Source organism: Pleurodeles waltl, chromosome 10 (assembly GCF_031143425.1).
Source record: "Pleurodeles waltl isolate 20211129_DDA chromosome 10, aPleWal1.hap1.20221129, whole genome shotgun sequence".
Classification (NCBI taxonomy): Eukaryota; Metazoa; Chordata; class Amphibia; order Caudata; family Salamandridae; genus Pleurodeles; species Pleurodeles waltl.
The window spans coordinates 1,013,131,258-1,013,147,014 of NC_090449.1; the positions used below are offsets into that span (position 1 = coordinate 1,013,131,258).

Below are 15,757 nucleotides of genomic sequence, written 5' to 3' on the forward strand. Positions count from 1 at the left end.
TGCTTAAAGATGTCTGTGAGAAATGGAATGAATTTGAAGGAACGACTAATAAAATGCTTTGGAGCTACCGCTCTACCCCCAATTTCAAACACTTTTTGTATTATTTCTGGAAAGGAAACTGAACAGGGATATCTGACTGGGATGGATGACAAAAAGTGTTCAGAATGATAGTGTAATGTAGTGAAATGTGTAGAGATGAAGCAAAAGTATTATCGTAAAAAAAAAAAAATAAAGGCAGATTCAAGAGAGGTGTTCTTGTGATCAAGGTTGGCGAATGTGTGAGTGTCAGAGTAGGTGGTATTGTATCAATCAGTCATTCACATTTTTCTGAGACCAAAGATACAAAGCATGTGCTAGGTTATACTGTGATTTTGGAAATGGAGAAAAGTGGAATATTCAGAGATTATCTTATTTCAGTGGGAAAGGGATGACATTTTCTGAGTTGTGTGGTGAAGAAGCACAAGGTTTCTTTGAAAAGCAAAAATAATCGAGAGTAAGGGGCCGTCCTAAGTGGTTACAGAACTATGTTGCATGACTTCTTGTATTACTCATTCAATATGTGTTTAGTGTTTAAGTGGTGTTTATCCTACCATTATTTTAATATCATTCTTAAAATGAACTAGTCTGTTTTTTCAGTAAATATTTCTTATTTTGTTTACTTTTAAAGAGAGATAGATGAATTGTATTCCTGTGTCTTTTAGAATTGAACATTCTTACGCCACTTTCTCTTCACCATTGGAGGATTCTCCACTACTACTCTCTATACTTTGTTACCTCACATTCCCACACTGGTTCGTTTTCCATGTCTATACACCCACCTTTTTGATTTTTTGTTTCCCTACTTATTGTGTGTTGTTCTAAAACCATTTACGTATTTCAAACTTGGTACTGTATATCTTACAGCCTTGATGAAGTCACGATTGTGACGAAACACGTGTTGGCTGTGCTGCTTTGACTGTACCTTTTGGATTTATGAAAAACAATCCGATTAAAGGATCTCCTGGAAAACCAAGACGAACACCGATTATCTTTATTAACATTACTGTTACATGCTAGCCTTCAACTGTACTTATTGACTTGCACATTGTTGAGTGCTGTGGTCTCGCACGTTCATTTCATGCCTGTAAGAATGTTCTGCTTTAGAGGGGTTGGAAGCAGTGGTTATGCTGTGGGGCCCTCTGTGGCTGCATTGTACTTTTGTACTGGAAAAAAACAGTTAACATTAACTCAACCTGTGGAGTCTCATCAGTCGGACAGAGATCTTTTTACAAACCACTTCAGAGCGACAGTTAAGGACTTGTATCCAGGAAGTGGTTTATTACGTTAAGCTTCAATCAGTGACCGCAATAGTGCTTGAGCAATGGACTCTCTGCATCTCAAAGCATCATTACAGTTCTTCTGGAGGAGGGGCCAATGGGGACTGAAGATGGCTACTGGATCTCACATCTCCCATTTTACTGCCGGGGTAGTGATAATAGCTGATGTCTCAGTGGCTGAAACTGCTGTGATTGTCCTGTCATCTTATTACCCTCTAGAGATTGGAGGAGTAATGGGTCAATCTGAGATCAGACAGCCTCTACCAGGGAAGAGTGATGTGAGAAGGAGAGTAAGCAAATCTTGCCTGCTTGTTTGCTTGAACTGATTCTCTATTGCAGGCTCTCTGATTTCCTTTCAAACCTAGGACCACCCTGGGCTCTACGTTCTTGGAGTTTATGTTTTGTGAAGCAGCGACTTGGTAATATATGATTAAAAAGGGCTGAGTTAAATACTTTGAATGTATTAGTTTAGTTTTGAGGTGATGGTTATGTGCTGCTCTGTGTTTTCTTTGTGATGGATATTGCCAATAAAAATGATTTAAAACTAAACTTTTCGAAAATTGCAATAGTGATCTAGTTAAAAGACATGAGTTATAAATGTAACTTGAGTGCATTGCACCAAGCTGAGCCTTCCATCCATTTCCTTGTCATTCAATCGTCTGTCCAAATAGAATCCTCATTCCAAAGTCCTTTGTATTTGCAGTGATTGAAAACACTAGTTGGATCACAGTATTGTTGTAGAGTACATGTATGTACTTGTGCATCGAAATTTGCTCTTCTTAGCACTCATTGTCCTATAATACCTTGCTTTATGACATTTTGTTGGTTTTGCCTTTGGAAAACATGACCAGCCTATCTGTGTATGCATTCAGATGTCCAAACAGCATAATGGTTAATTATATCCTTGAACAAGATGGTCACATTTTTGTTGATTCAACATTGCATGCGACTACAATGAACATGACAGTCAAACTTTTTTATGTGCCTAAATTCTTACGAGGGAGGAAAAAAACAGAAATCTACAGGCACAATTTCCGGAGCCACAGAAGTAGGGTATATTTTCTATTGCAGAACATTAGAGACAGTAAAGGGTGTCTGGAACACTAACAAAGCAGGAACCTTTGGGCTGATACTATTTCGATTAGCAAATCAGGGATGTGCAATTTGCACACCGACTGGTTTGCAAATAGAAATGCAAATCACAATTTGACATTCGCCTGGGAATGTAAAAACTTGATTTTTTAAAGCACTCTATAGACATTAAATTGACAAGCGCTGTTTTTAAAAATAAGGTTTCCTGTTTGCGATTACATTGGGTAGAGCTGCAGTGGTGCTAGGGTCCACTGCCTATTTTGAGGTCACCGTCATTTTTCCCAAGTAGGAATATGTACCATGGGCACTGCTTCCCTATTTGCGAATCAGATGCCACTCTCTTTGAGGTGTTGGTATCTAACAAATGGTTTGCGACCATAATTGAAGTCACAAACCATTGATGTGTGTATCCACAAATCTGAATATACTTATATGAGCAATTGTACAAAGCAGAAGTACTCCATGAAATATACAACTTCTGGGTATTTCCTTCAGTTTCTTGTAAACATCTGCAAAGTCCCATAATTCACTCAAATTGTTGGCATAGATTCCTGACTTTTAAAATAAAATTTGTGAATCAGTCCTGATCGTCAACTTATACTTACGGCTGAATAGATGATCATTTTCCTCTTGGTGGGTTTTTTGCTAAAATCTGTGAAATTTTTCAAAATGGCATCCACAAGAACACCTGAAACAAGAGAAGAGAAGAAAATGATCAGGGAGGACCCGTGCACAACTTGTGTGCAAATTGCACACTGACTTGGAAGGTTTTCTCTGCACAATTTGTTACAGATATAACGTGGTGTAACAAAGTCAGCAATCTGAGTAATGCACCTCAGAATGGAGCAAAGCATGAAGTATTACTGAGTTACACCTTATTCGACATGCAGAACTCTTAATGATGTGTTAAAAGTGTACTATGTAAAACAAAAAAAAATGGCTTTGGTAATTCACTGTAAGGTATTACTGCATTTTTTTACTGGGACCCTCCGAATAAGCACCCATTGTTCCTTTGCATAAAACTGTGCAAAGTTTAGAAGAGCAGCTGTCTATTTCAGACTTATTTATGTTACTAACATATAATTTTAGGGCGACAATTATATAGTATTTGGTGGGTTTTTTTATACACTTACAATTGGCCTTTATTCTGCATACTTCCAACTGAGATTTGTTTTAATGGAGCGTTTTTTTAATGAAGTGAAATTGTAAAATGATAGACAACACTTAGAACATCGACAACATGCACTGACTAATTTACCAAATGAAAGTTTACATTTTCAAAACGTATTTTTCAGCTAAGCTCTTTCAAGCAAATAAACTCTCACCAATATAGGAAGACAATAAAGGATTCATAATCTGATCTGATCTTCAGTCAGTTATTAAACGCAGAAGACAATCACCTTCAGTGTCGGTCATATTTGGCATGCCTACCCATTCCTTATCTGTAGATCTCCTGATACATTTTTAAAATAAAGGGAGAAACAGAAGGGCAGCTTAAAAGAGAGAAAAACCATGAAAGCCTATTTATTATTGTGGTCCAGTATACTTCACTTTAACAAACAGTACACTGCAACCTTAACTTGTTTTTGTTAAGAAAAATTAATCGGAAGGCCTTGGCCAGAGAACTAGATATGGAATAAAAAGGATATAAAATTAAAATTCCATCACCTGCAGCATCCCTAGTCTGATTCAACACATCATTTTTGATTCCTTGATGAAAATTGCATTTTTTTACACCTGTCAGGAATTCACAGCTGGATTTCTCAGAGGCAAAAATGGTTTCACTGCAGCAGATTTCTTTGCAATGAGTGTGTGTAGAATTTGTATCAGGGGCTGCCGCTTTATTATGGCAGAGGAGCATCTACCCACTGCTGAAAGGCACCAGAAAAATAAAATGATAATAAAACTATTTTATTATCATTTAATTTTTCGCTTGCTCCTCGGCCAGTCTGCCGAGTGTAGGGTGGGGCGGGCAATCCTCATTGCTAGGGAAAGGAGGAATAGTGTGCACTCTAAGTGCACTAGCAGGTTTGGCCAGCCTTCCTAGGCTGGCCAAACCAGCATGCGCACTTAGAATTTTCTCCAGGTGAAGAACCAGTGCAGGCTCCCAGTCCCCAAATGAGCAGCCTTTCAGCCAACTCAGACCAATCCAGGCACTTCTCTTACGGTGTGTAACAGCTTGAGAGAAGCATCGAGGAGGAGAGGAACAAGGAGGTGGCATGCAGCAGGTAAGTGGTTTTTTTTTAAATTATTCCCCCCGTGTGAACCTCCCCCGCGCACCCTCCCCCACGCAAACCCCTCTGCCCCACTGAGAGTTATTGCCAGAAGCCCCGGCTGATTTTTATCTATATTCATTTTTCATGCTAAGAACCGGATGTAAATGCAATGGTGCTGCAACAATGTAATGTCACCAAAGCCGTAAAGACACTGAAAAATCCAAACGTTACACAAAGAACAAGTGTTGCAAAGAAGCAAGGATCATACAACATGAGACTGGTATGGGAGTAATAATGTGTTCTGTAGTACATTATAGAGCACATTGATGCGAATATATGACTACAGCACGGAGCGGCAGGGTATTGAATTTACAATCAGCACATTTTCCACTGAAATCATCTCTTGAAAAGGCCAATAAATGTGCATCAGACATGCTGGTTTACTCCTATATATACAGTGCAGAAACAATAGCCTGTGGAAATCAGGTTTCAGCGCATATTTATCCTTTGCGTAAAGTGTGTTTTGTTTGTTTTGATCCTATTGAAATCTTTGTTTCCATCACTGTTAAGAGGTACAAAAAAAATCAGGCCTCGAACTTGTAGTTTCCTTGTTGCTGATATATTTTAAAGTATTTAGATAGTATATTTACAACAGTTTTTATGTCTCACATCCTCTCTGTTCACACTCCTTGCATCCAAGCACTTATGTTACTTGGTTCACATCACACATTTCCATCACAATACAGTTAGAGGAAAAGTAAACCTGCAATCTCCATGTAACAGTATAGGAAGCAATATGTCAGATGACAAGTTCAACAAGATATAAACTAAATTTAAGGGTCTCTCTCTTGCATAGTCTTCTCCTGACCTCTTGCAAGGTTTCCTGTACCCCTACTTCCAGCACCCCACCAACATCCACTGGGACACCAGCACAGGCTCTCCAGCATTCTTGGTGCTGCTTTCATGCTAAACCTAGCATGAAAGCAGAGTCAGGATTGGTCTAAGTGGCTTGGACTGCAGCTCAGACACAACCCTGGGGTCTGTACAGTTTCTCCAGCCTGCCTGAGACGACCGGCCAAACAAACATGCGCACTTAATGCACTCCACTTCTCCCCCTCCCATGGTCCAGCCTCGCCCCACCCTGAACACACAGCTGGCTGAGCCAGCAGATGAAAGATAAAACAATAATTAAATATTGATTAATCTTTCATCTCCTGGCTCGGCCAGGGGGGCTACGCTCCTTCGCCACTGCAAAGGAGCCACCTCTGCCCCGGTAAATGTGACTGCAAAACTCAAGCATGTGTCATTTGTGCTCTACTCTAAACAGACCAGTGCTTAATTTGAGCTGGTGGTTGCCGATGTGGGCCACAAGCACTGATTTTTGGGGACCAGCACTTATTTTTCAGAGACCAAGAGAGGGAAAACATACAAAGCAGAAAGAAGGGGGAAGAGAACAATGGAAAAAATGGCACAAAGGGAAAGAGCAGGAACCTGCAAGAATGACAGAAAAGAACAGGGGGTGCCTGGTTGTGGATTAAAAAGGCAGGAGGAGAATTCAAGACTACTCAGCCTTGGTGTGTGGCACACTGACATTTAATAGTGCCCGTCACGTGCCTCTGAGCAGAGCTTTGGGCACCAGCACTCATTCTTTGACAAATTAAGCACTAAAATAGACGCTGGTGCAAAAACCTCTGTAGCTGCTGTTTGAGTCTGTGCTTGCACCAGAGTCTGTTTTTCCCAGGTTGCATGCTATTGGGTGAGCTGCTCTGCATAACACCTATTCCAGCAAATAAGTAATATGCAAACTGGCTTGCACAATACTATTGTGAGATTTGCTTTATACAGTGCTTCCTACATTAGACTGCTATGCAAACCCATGATTTTTTAAGTGTGATAGGGAATAGGAACTTCACCACTATGCAACTAACACTGCCTACAATTATGTTTCCATTACCTTAAAGAGGCCACTTTCAATTATCCTATTAACACTGCTCGATTATTCAAGCTTTGTCAGACACTTTGAAATTTACACTTATTTTGTTATGTTGTGTTATATTGATTAGTATAGCACACTTATCACTGAAGAGGGTTTCCTGGTCCTTAGGCAGGTGGGTAGGTTTGTGGTCCCCAAGGTGCTTATTTGATGAGCCAGGTCTTCAGCTTCTTGAGGAACTCAAGAAGTGAGGAGGCTCTGATGTGTTGAGGGGGGTCGTTCCATGTCTGAGGTGCGAAGTAGGAGAATGATCAACCTCCAGTTTTGACTTTGTGACTGCGGGGAATATGTGTGAGTGAGACCTTGTATGTGTGCATGAGAAGTTTGAATTGGTTGGGGTTGTGAATGGGGAGCCCGTGAAGCTTCCTAGGAGCAGTGTGATGTGGGTGCAGCGTGGGAGATCAAGTATGAGTCTTGCAGCAGTGTTCTAGGTGGTCTGGAGTCTGTGTAGGACTTGTGTGGAGGTTCTGGTGTAGAGAGTGTTGTCATAGTCCAGCCTGCTGGTGCTGAATGCTTTTGTGACCGTCCATCTAGGTTCTGAGGCAACCATTTGAAGATCTTTTGCAGCATGCGTAGGATGTGGACGAATGAGGTGCATGCTACGTTGACTTGAGCCGTCGTGTTGAGCTTGTCGTCTGTAGGTGTGGGTCCTAGCTCCAACAGCCACCAGTTGGAGTCCCATGGTGAGGTCTTGATGCCGAAGACCAGTACTTCTGTTTTGCCGGAGTTTAGCTGAAGGCAGTTGGTTCGCATCCAAGTCTGCTAGGATGGTCATCCAGTTGGCGAGGTTGGTTCTGGCTGTGCTTGTTTTGTCTGTCATGGGGAGGAAGAGCTGGGTATCGGCATAGGAGACAACGATGATGTTTTGTGATCCGATGATGTTGGCGAATGGTGTCATGTATATGTTGAAAAGAGTGGGACGAGGGACAATCCCTGTGGTACTCCGGATATCAATTTCTTGGTCTCTGATGTGAAGGGTGGCAGGGTGTCCCTATAGGTTCTTCCCACGAAGAAAGAACAGATCCATTTGAGGACCTATCCTTGTATGCAAAGCTCATAGAGTTTTGAGGGTGTTATGGGAGACAGTTTTTAAGGCTGCAGTGAGGTCGAACAGGATGTTAATTTCTTGGTCTCTGATGTGAAGGGTGGCAGGGTGTCCCTATGGGTGCTTCCCATGAAGAAGGAACAGATCCATTTGAGGGCAGATCCTTGCATGCAAATCTCATAGAGTTTTGAGGGTGTTATGGGAGACAGTTTTTAAGGCTGCAGAGAGGTCGAACAGGATGAGCTGTTACTCCTTGGTCTAGAATTATTTTCGAACAGGATGAGCTGTTACTTCTTGGTCTAGAATTATTTTAATGTGGGTGACTGCTAATAGTGCTGTTTCGGTGCTGTGGTTCTTTCTGACTCCTGACTGAGTGCTACCTAGAACATGGTGAAATTTTAAGTTTTACATTTTGAATCTGCAAATATAGTTTAGCAAATTGCCTTGGACTTGCACATGTCCAAGCGTCTTTCGTTTTGAGTAAATTTCTGACTTTAATGGAATTCACAAAGAATACTAGGAGCACTCCTAGGAACCTGTTACTGTTAAGGATTTGTGGTAGTACTCACACGCCTAAACATGTATGCATGCATAAATGTAACAAATCTACATTTAAACATTCGGGAACACAACATACAAGTGAATATGCACTGTTATTTTCTTGGTAGAAATCTTTGCTCCACATCTCCATATATTTGGGAGGTATTCACTCCCCATTTCCACCCTGAAAACTGATTTACTCCTATCCTTGACAGAAGAACATATTCCTATTTCCAGGTTTGAAAACTACCAGGAAAATGTATGTATATACCCACAAATTTGAGAATGTTGGATATTCATCAACTGTTGCAGGCATCCTCACCCAAAACGCCCAAAACCTGCCCCCTGGAACAGATTCACTGAAAATGTAGGCATCAGCTTAATTGTACATACTTGCCTTTTGTGAATCAGTACTTTGAATTTATACTCATAAATGATTATATTTACACACCCAAGTGACACATGGGTGTGACAGTGACCCCTTAAATTAAGATCCTACATTACTCTTTCCACAGTTAATAACATGGCAGTCTATTTTGTAAAGCACTGCTTTATGCTGAAAGAGTGTTACGTTACTGATATTAGATGATTATTGTTACTAAACTCAGAAAGGGAAGATGAGAAAGATGAAAAGCTAAGGAAATGTACAGGGACATGTACATTTCCTTAGCTTTAATGTACAGGGACTTGGCTAAGCAATGTTATTTGTTGTGGATGCAACCAGACAAGTTAATTTTCTTTTTTGAGAGTCTGTCTTCTGATTTTTTTCCCTGGTGCTTCTCTTTCCATTTTCAGAGGTTTTGGTGTATTGTCATACGGCGACTATGCTATTTCTAAGATGTTTGCACCATACTGTTTCTTGATATCCCATAGAGACTTGGCCCAGTTGGCTAGGGCTCTTTATCTTCCCATGACCTTCCCACCATCTTCACTGATCACTGAATATTTTATGCAAAGACACAACAGATGTGAACAACATGAGTCCTGTGAACTTCACTGTCACAAGTATTTGGGGGAGGGCCTACTTCAAACCAGTTACTGCACCAATATGAGGAGTGATATCTTAAGCAAGATATCATTTAATTTTTCCATTCCTTTATGATAATTGCATGAATGGCTCACGGTGCTTTCTAGGGGTGGGGCGGTGCAGTGCACCCACGAGGGATGAGGGAAATTAATGAAAGAAAAACCACTTATCTGGATCATTGTCACCGCCACCACCACTACACCGCTCCTCTGGGTCCTCTTTTGCAGGCATAGGCTACGAGCCTGCGGCCAATCCTGGAGCTGCTCAGAGCAGCGTTAGGATCGGCTGTGAGTGCCCAGCCAGAGCACACCCAGGCAGACTGGGAGCCTGGGTCTGCTCTCTCCATCCCGGCAGCAAAGCTGGGTTGGAGAGAGCCCTGTGCGCATTTGTGATTGGCCGACCCGAGACGGCTGGTGTAACATACATGCACATTGAGGGGAGTGCACAGTGCAGTCAACTCAGTGCTCGTCACAGCCTGTGGCCCCGCCCCTTTTACTACAAAATGATAATAAACACAGTTTATTATTGTTTTGTAGTGAAAGGTTTGCCGCTGCTGCTGCTGGTGGAGGGAGACGCTCCTCCGCCCTGGCGGAGGAGCCAAGCCTGAATAATTGTCCTTCTGAGACATATCGTGTGCTTCCCTTATGGTTGATACTCTCCAGGGTATATCACTGGTATGACACAAATACATGGAACATGCGATAACTTACCTCCTTGTAGGCGTGATTTCTCCTCATGCTTGTATAAACCAAATAGGGCCTTCACTAAGATTTGTGAGATGTTTAATAACTTGGCTCGATAGTTCGGAGTAGCCCACATTGGTAAAGCAAGATTGTGTATCTCCTACAAAAAGGACACAATAATTATGTTTTGAACTGCTCGCCCAGAGGTGTTTAGCACTATTTCCCACAGTACAAAGAGTGACATAGACACTTTAAAATATATACATAAATTTTTATTAAAGGTTATGTGATGGTCGCACACTTTCTGCCTGTTAACAATAGTTGAACTCTAACAGAAGCAGTAAAATGTAGATATCAATAATGAAACATGTATTTTGAAATTTCTCCAAGTCCTTACAGAAACACAAACCCCGTCTGGGGAAAATTTCAAATGTAACCAACTAAAGGGTTTAAGGCAAGAGTCACAAACATACTTCTAAATCTATATTCCCACACATTGGAGTAGATTGGCCAGTTTTGGAAGTTCACAAATACTTCATGTAGTGTGCTTTGAAATCTGTGCCCATCGCAGCTTCCCATGTGTAGTACTGGTAATGTTGTGTAACATTTGGTGTTATACTTAAGGAAGAGTTATAAACATGGTACAATTGTACATTGTGGAACGCAGACTCCTGTGCAAAATTGAATTGTTTTGTTTTCTTTTTTCACTTCACATGGAAATATGTTTGTTCTGTCACAAACTTTGTGAGTCTGGCATTCCCTCTACCACCTTGCTTGAAAGATGACTTATTCCAGCCCTTTGGTGGTGTAAATATCCCGCTATTTAAAGGTAGGAAAAAGTTAGAGGTGAGGTTGAGAATATTCACAAACTCACCAGTTTGTAAGGGATCACAACATCTCACAGTAAACCATGCTGAATCCACACACCCCAGCTCTTGTGCGGGTTTCACTACTACATAATTGTACATAGTTGTGGCATTAATTTTAATTAATAAGATGGCTGGCTGAAGCCTTAAAACATTGCAGGAGGCCGGTCAATACATAGCAGTTTTGCTGACAACATACTGAAATCCACTTAAATAGAAAGCATATCGAGCGAAGTCTCCAGATCTGGAGAATAGTAGCACTTTATGACCACAAGTGAAAGAAGACTTGGCAAAGCCAATAGCTCTGGTACTGGTCCAGGCTTTTTGACTTCTCAATGTTTGTTTTGTAATGGTTTTTGCACAACTTCATTTTTGTAGAGGCCCTCAGAAATCAAATCTTTTTTTAAAATCAAACATATTTTTTTGTTGCAAAAATCATCCATTTCCATAGTAGCCACTGAAGTGAACTACTTTTTGTGTGGATTTGGTCCTGGTAAAAGAGCAGAACGCAGTCACTCACAGTGAAGTTAGCCAGTGGCTGAAAGCTGTATGTAAGAGGTGTAAGACAAATGTAAACAGCATAAGAACAGCCCACTAGAGTTAGAGGGTTATAAGTAAGCATATTACGTGTATAACTGTAGTAAAATCAAAAGTCTTGGCTAACGCTAGAAGAAGAATGGGCCTGTTTCTTATTTTGGCAGAACACTGTGTAAAACTTCATTTAGTCACCCCAAAAATCTGAAAAGCACTAGATTTTAATGTTATGGATCACACTTCATCCTGAACCACCAAAATGTTGCGAAATGAGAAAAAATGTAATTGGATAAAAACACTGTTTTTCCATCTACTTTCTCTATAATGTTACATTTAATACAGGTTACGCAGTCTGCCTAACCGAAGGGCTCTCTTGGGAGAAGATAGAGGATAGAGATCAGCAGTGAATAAATACACTGCAACGCAATGCAGTGAGTGAAAGAATGACATATAACAGGCTTAGATGAAATAAAAATAAAAACAAAAGGATTAACTGCAGTAGCAGTATAAAAGATTTTATTAGCAGGCGTTAGAAAAAATGCAGTCTTATTTGAAAAGGGCAGTCTGGTGGGTCAGTGGACTAATGCAGGGATCTATGTTTGCCCCTAAGGTCATACGTTCAAATCTCAGCCTTTCATCCTTCCGAGGCTGATAAAATGCATATCATTGAGTTGGGTAACAATAAACATCTGCCAATAGCGCCAAAAGGGCTTGTTTCTTAGGGGTGAGTGTTGCACTCTCTAAATTGATTTTTATGTGAACTAAGAGGCGATGCTCAAGATTGCTATACCCCTTTTTGATGGCTCAGAGGCTTCATGAAGGCTGTCTTTGGCTACCAGGCACAAGCATCTGTAAAGGCATGGCTGCTGATGCAAAGAAAATAGGACAGGGGACAATGGTATGATCTCGTCCTGTACTGTATGTATGTAACACGAAGTGCAAACCTAGCTACAAAGCAATGAAGTGCTGTACACGATGGTGGTTTTATAGTGGGTAAAAGCAGAGGGATTAGTGAGAGAGAGTTGAGGGGGATACTGTTTAAATATGGGGCACGAAGAAAAAATGGAAGGGGCTGGTTAGGCCTCAGAGGGAGCTGTGATACTAAAGGCGTGTACAACTGTTGTTTCTGATAAAATGGGAGAGATAAGGGTTCCCTATTTTGTTCGGAACCAGGTGTGATGACTTTTGTCGGTATTGCTTCCATGGTTGCTATGATGGATTTGGGAATCTCCTTTAATATTGGTTTGAAAGGTAGCAACCATAATATGTATTAGTATAACAAACAAAACATCCTTGAAAGACTTCTTGGTTTTTTCTTTTAAAAAACAATTTGCAGTTCTGTCTAGCAGAAAACAAATCTACTCATACATTTAAAAACATCGTTGAGGATATGCTAAGCGCAAAAAAATTACAATGCTTAAATTCTGAAACTGTTAGTAACAATCTCCCTGATTAAATCCTGCTGCCAAAACGCAAAACAATTTACAACGTGATTACATTTGAGGATAACAACGTTGTCACAACAAATATAATCAATAGTTGGCAGTGTTCAGTAAGATGTTTCAGGGCCAGATTCACGAAGCTAAATTTACAGTTTTTTGTACTCAACTCACAAAGGTATTGTAGAGTGGTATCTTTATGGTTTCTGAGCCTCCGCACGTAAAAAGATAGTACTGTCCTTTATTTGTGAATCAGGACCCCAGTAGTTAATCAGTACTATGGGCGTAGTTAGAAAGGGAGGCAAGTTGAGCTGTTCCTCTGTAAAGTTCAGAGGCTCTAACACCATAGCTTCAGCATTTCGCGATGGGCTGCTGTCTCCCAAAAGCTTCTGTTTGTTCACTGGGTAGTGAGGAGTGGATCTATGCAAGGCCTAGTGGGTGATACAGGAAGTCTTACATATCATCCTAGCTTCTACTGGGAGTCAGCGAAGAGTGATAAGCATAGGTGAGATATGGTTGTTTCTTTTCACCCAATGCACAAGGCGAGTTGCTGAATGTAGAATTGATTTCAGAATGGTGAGGTTGATCTTTGGGAGACCTGTCAAAAGAGAGTTACAATAGTCGATTCTGGGGAGAACCACTGATTAAACAAGCGATTATAAATCTTGCTCAGGAATGTAGTGGTGCATTCCCCAAAGAATATGTAGTTGACATTGTGCATTCTAGGCTATGTTGCTAATTTGAGTTTGAAGGTTGAGCTTTTTATCCGGAGTGGCTCCCACAGATTTGGCACTGTCAACGATGGGTTTGCTGTTATGATGAGTGTATCTCCATCCAGGATTGTACAGGTGGGTGGTGAATTCAGAGAAAAATATGGAGGAATTTGGTTTTGGAAGGGTTCAGTTTTAGGTTGTGAGAAGTCATCCAGTCTTCAACGGAGTTTAAAGTGGTGGCAAGAGGAGATATGTAATTTGTGGATGCGACTTAAGTAGCGTTGGATATTGTCTGTAAAATAATGATAGAGGATCCCAACCTTTCTTAGTAGGACACTCAGAGGTGTGATACAGTGGTTGAACATGGTAGGAGCAAGGATAGAACCCTGGCACTCCTTGATTGGCAGCCTTCAGTAAAGAGAGACAGCTGTCAATTTTTGTGACCTACACTTGAGGAAGGATTTAAACCATTTTGGGACCATCCCCTTTTTTAGTGTGCCTAGAAGCTTGCGATGTTTTACTGTATCAAAAGCTGCCAATAGGTCAAGAAGAATAAGGAACAGGAGCCTTCCGAGTATAGGGCTCGAAGAGCATCACCCACTACCTGAAGCAGTGCTGTTTCAGTGCTGCACCCTTGATTGATATGAAAGGGGATGGCAATCTGATAACCTCTCTGAAACTAGGGCATCTATAAGATATAAGGTTCTAACTAGGGGATTACGTATGAGGTAATTTGGATTTAAAGCTACTAATTGCCTAAAGGAGTTAATCCAAAGTCTAGCATGCATTATTCATTCAATAGAAGACAACAGAGAGAAAAAGAGTAACAGGCTTTACCAAAAAATGATTTTGACCAAATCATGTATTCAGTTTTCATTCAAAGAAATAAAAGTTGGAGGGTACAGTAAGATAAATAAAACCTGGCATACATTGATCCTGTGTCTCTAAACAAAACATTCTATCCAAAATTCATAGATTAAAACATGCAATGTCTACTCTCTTGGCAACTAAGAACAGTCCTTAATCAATATCCATCAATTTAGGGATCCAGTCAGTAACAAATGAGAGGTGGAACAGCGTCGACCTTTCGGTCTCCTAAGTCATGAGTACGTAAGACCATCCTCAGGACCATAGATATTAATGTAGATTTTCGATAATCCAAAGCAAAAGCAAGGAATGTTACTGATGTATGCCAACTTAACCCAACACTTTATAATGGGTAAGGTGAATACATCAACTCAAGTCCTATTACATGAAAAGTCACAAGGAAGGTTAGTGATAAGTAAATAGAGCTCTGTCGAACAATCAAGCATGAGTGAACCCTTGATTGGACCCGGATTGGAATTTGGCCAGAAGGTTGTTGTCTTTGATGAGTTTGGTGAATTTCTCAACTACACATCTTTCGATGATGTTTGCAAGAAAAGACAGGTTGGTGATCGGGCAAAAGTTATTGAAGTAATTTGCATCTGCTGAGGGTTGTATAAGAAGCGGGATGACTTGACCATTTTTGAAGTAGTCGGGAAATGAACCTTGGCTGAGAGAGTGATTCACCAATTTTATAGGAATTAAAATTGCTTCTTTGGAGACATAAGCACTAAATATGTTTTGACACAGGGGCAAGAGGAAAGGATTTGGTGTTACCACCAAAGCTGCAGGCTTTGAAACTGGGGAGCCCGGTTCGACTCTCAGTGTTGGCACAACTTTCTGCAATTCTGGGCAAATTACTTAGGGCCTGAATTAGTTCCTGGCGGAGGGGATACTCAATCACAATGGTGACGGATATCCTGTCTACCTAAATATAAATCCTACGGGATTTATATTTTGGCAATGGTATTTCCGACACCGCTGTGATAGAGTAACTCGTCCACCAGGATCTAAATCAGGCCCTTAGTCTTTCAGTGCCTAAAAAAATATAAAAATGAATGTGACCTTGTGTAATGTAACTGGTGCTCATGTAAGGGGCTCCAATGAATATATGTTCGAACAACGCATGCTGGAACCATGCATGCCTGAACAACACAGTCGGAACAACAACCGCGTTGTTACCACTAATGCCTTTACTACGAATGCCTTAACAATGATTTTTTGTTGTAAAGGCATTCCAGGTAAAGGGATGCGTGGAATGGCATGCATTGTTCCAGTGTGCAACCACCCTGACCCCCCTGCCCCTAAAACTACCCCACCTCCCCACCCCACCCCTATAACCTAAAACTACCCTGACCCCCACCCCGCCCCAAAAACCTAAAACTACCCCCACCCCGCCCCTAAAACTACCCCGCCCCCCACCCCGCCC

The 15,757-nt window shown here is 41.0% G+C and overlaps 1 protein-coding gene across 2 annotated transcripts in view; it reads right to left on the reverse strand.

The window, feature by feature from the left end:
• The window catches only part of LOC138262136 (prostatic acid phosphatase-like), a 235,430-nt gene that overhangs the window by 34,986 nt on the left and 184,687 nt on the right, over positions 1–15,757 (reverse strand). For both annotated transcript variants that reach the window (XM_069211918.1, XM_069211917.1), the window contains 2 exons: positions 9,940–10,072; positions 3,014–3,096 (listed from right to left, as the gene is read on the reverse strand). In XM_069211918.1, coding sequence (XP_069068019.1) covers positions 3,014–3,096; positions 9,940–10,072 — 216 coding nt within the window. The remainder of the gene's footprint in view (positions 1–3,013; positions 3,097–9,939; positions 10,073–15,757) is intronic.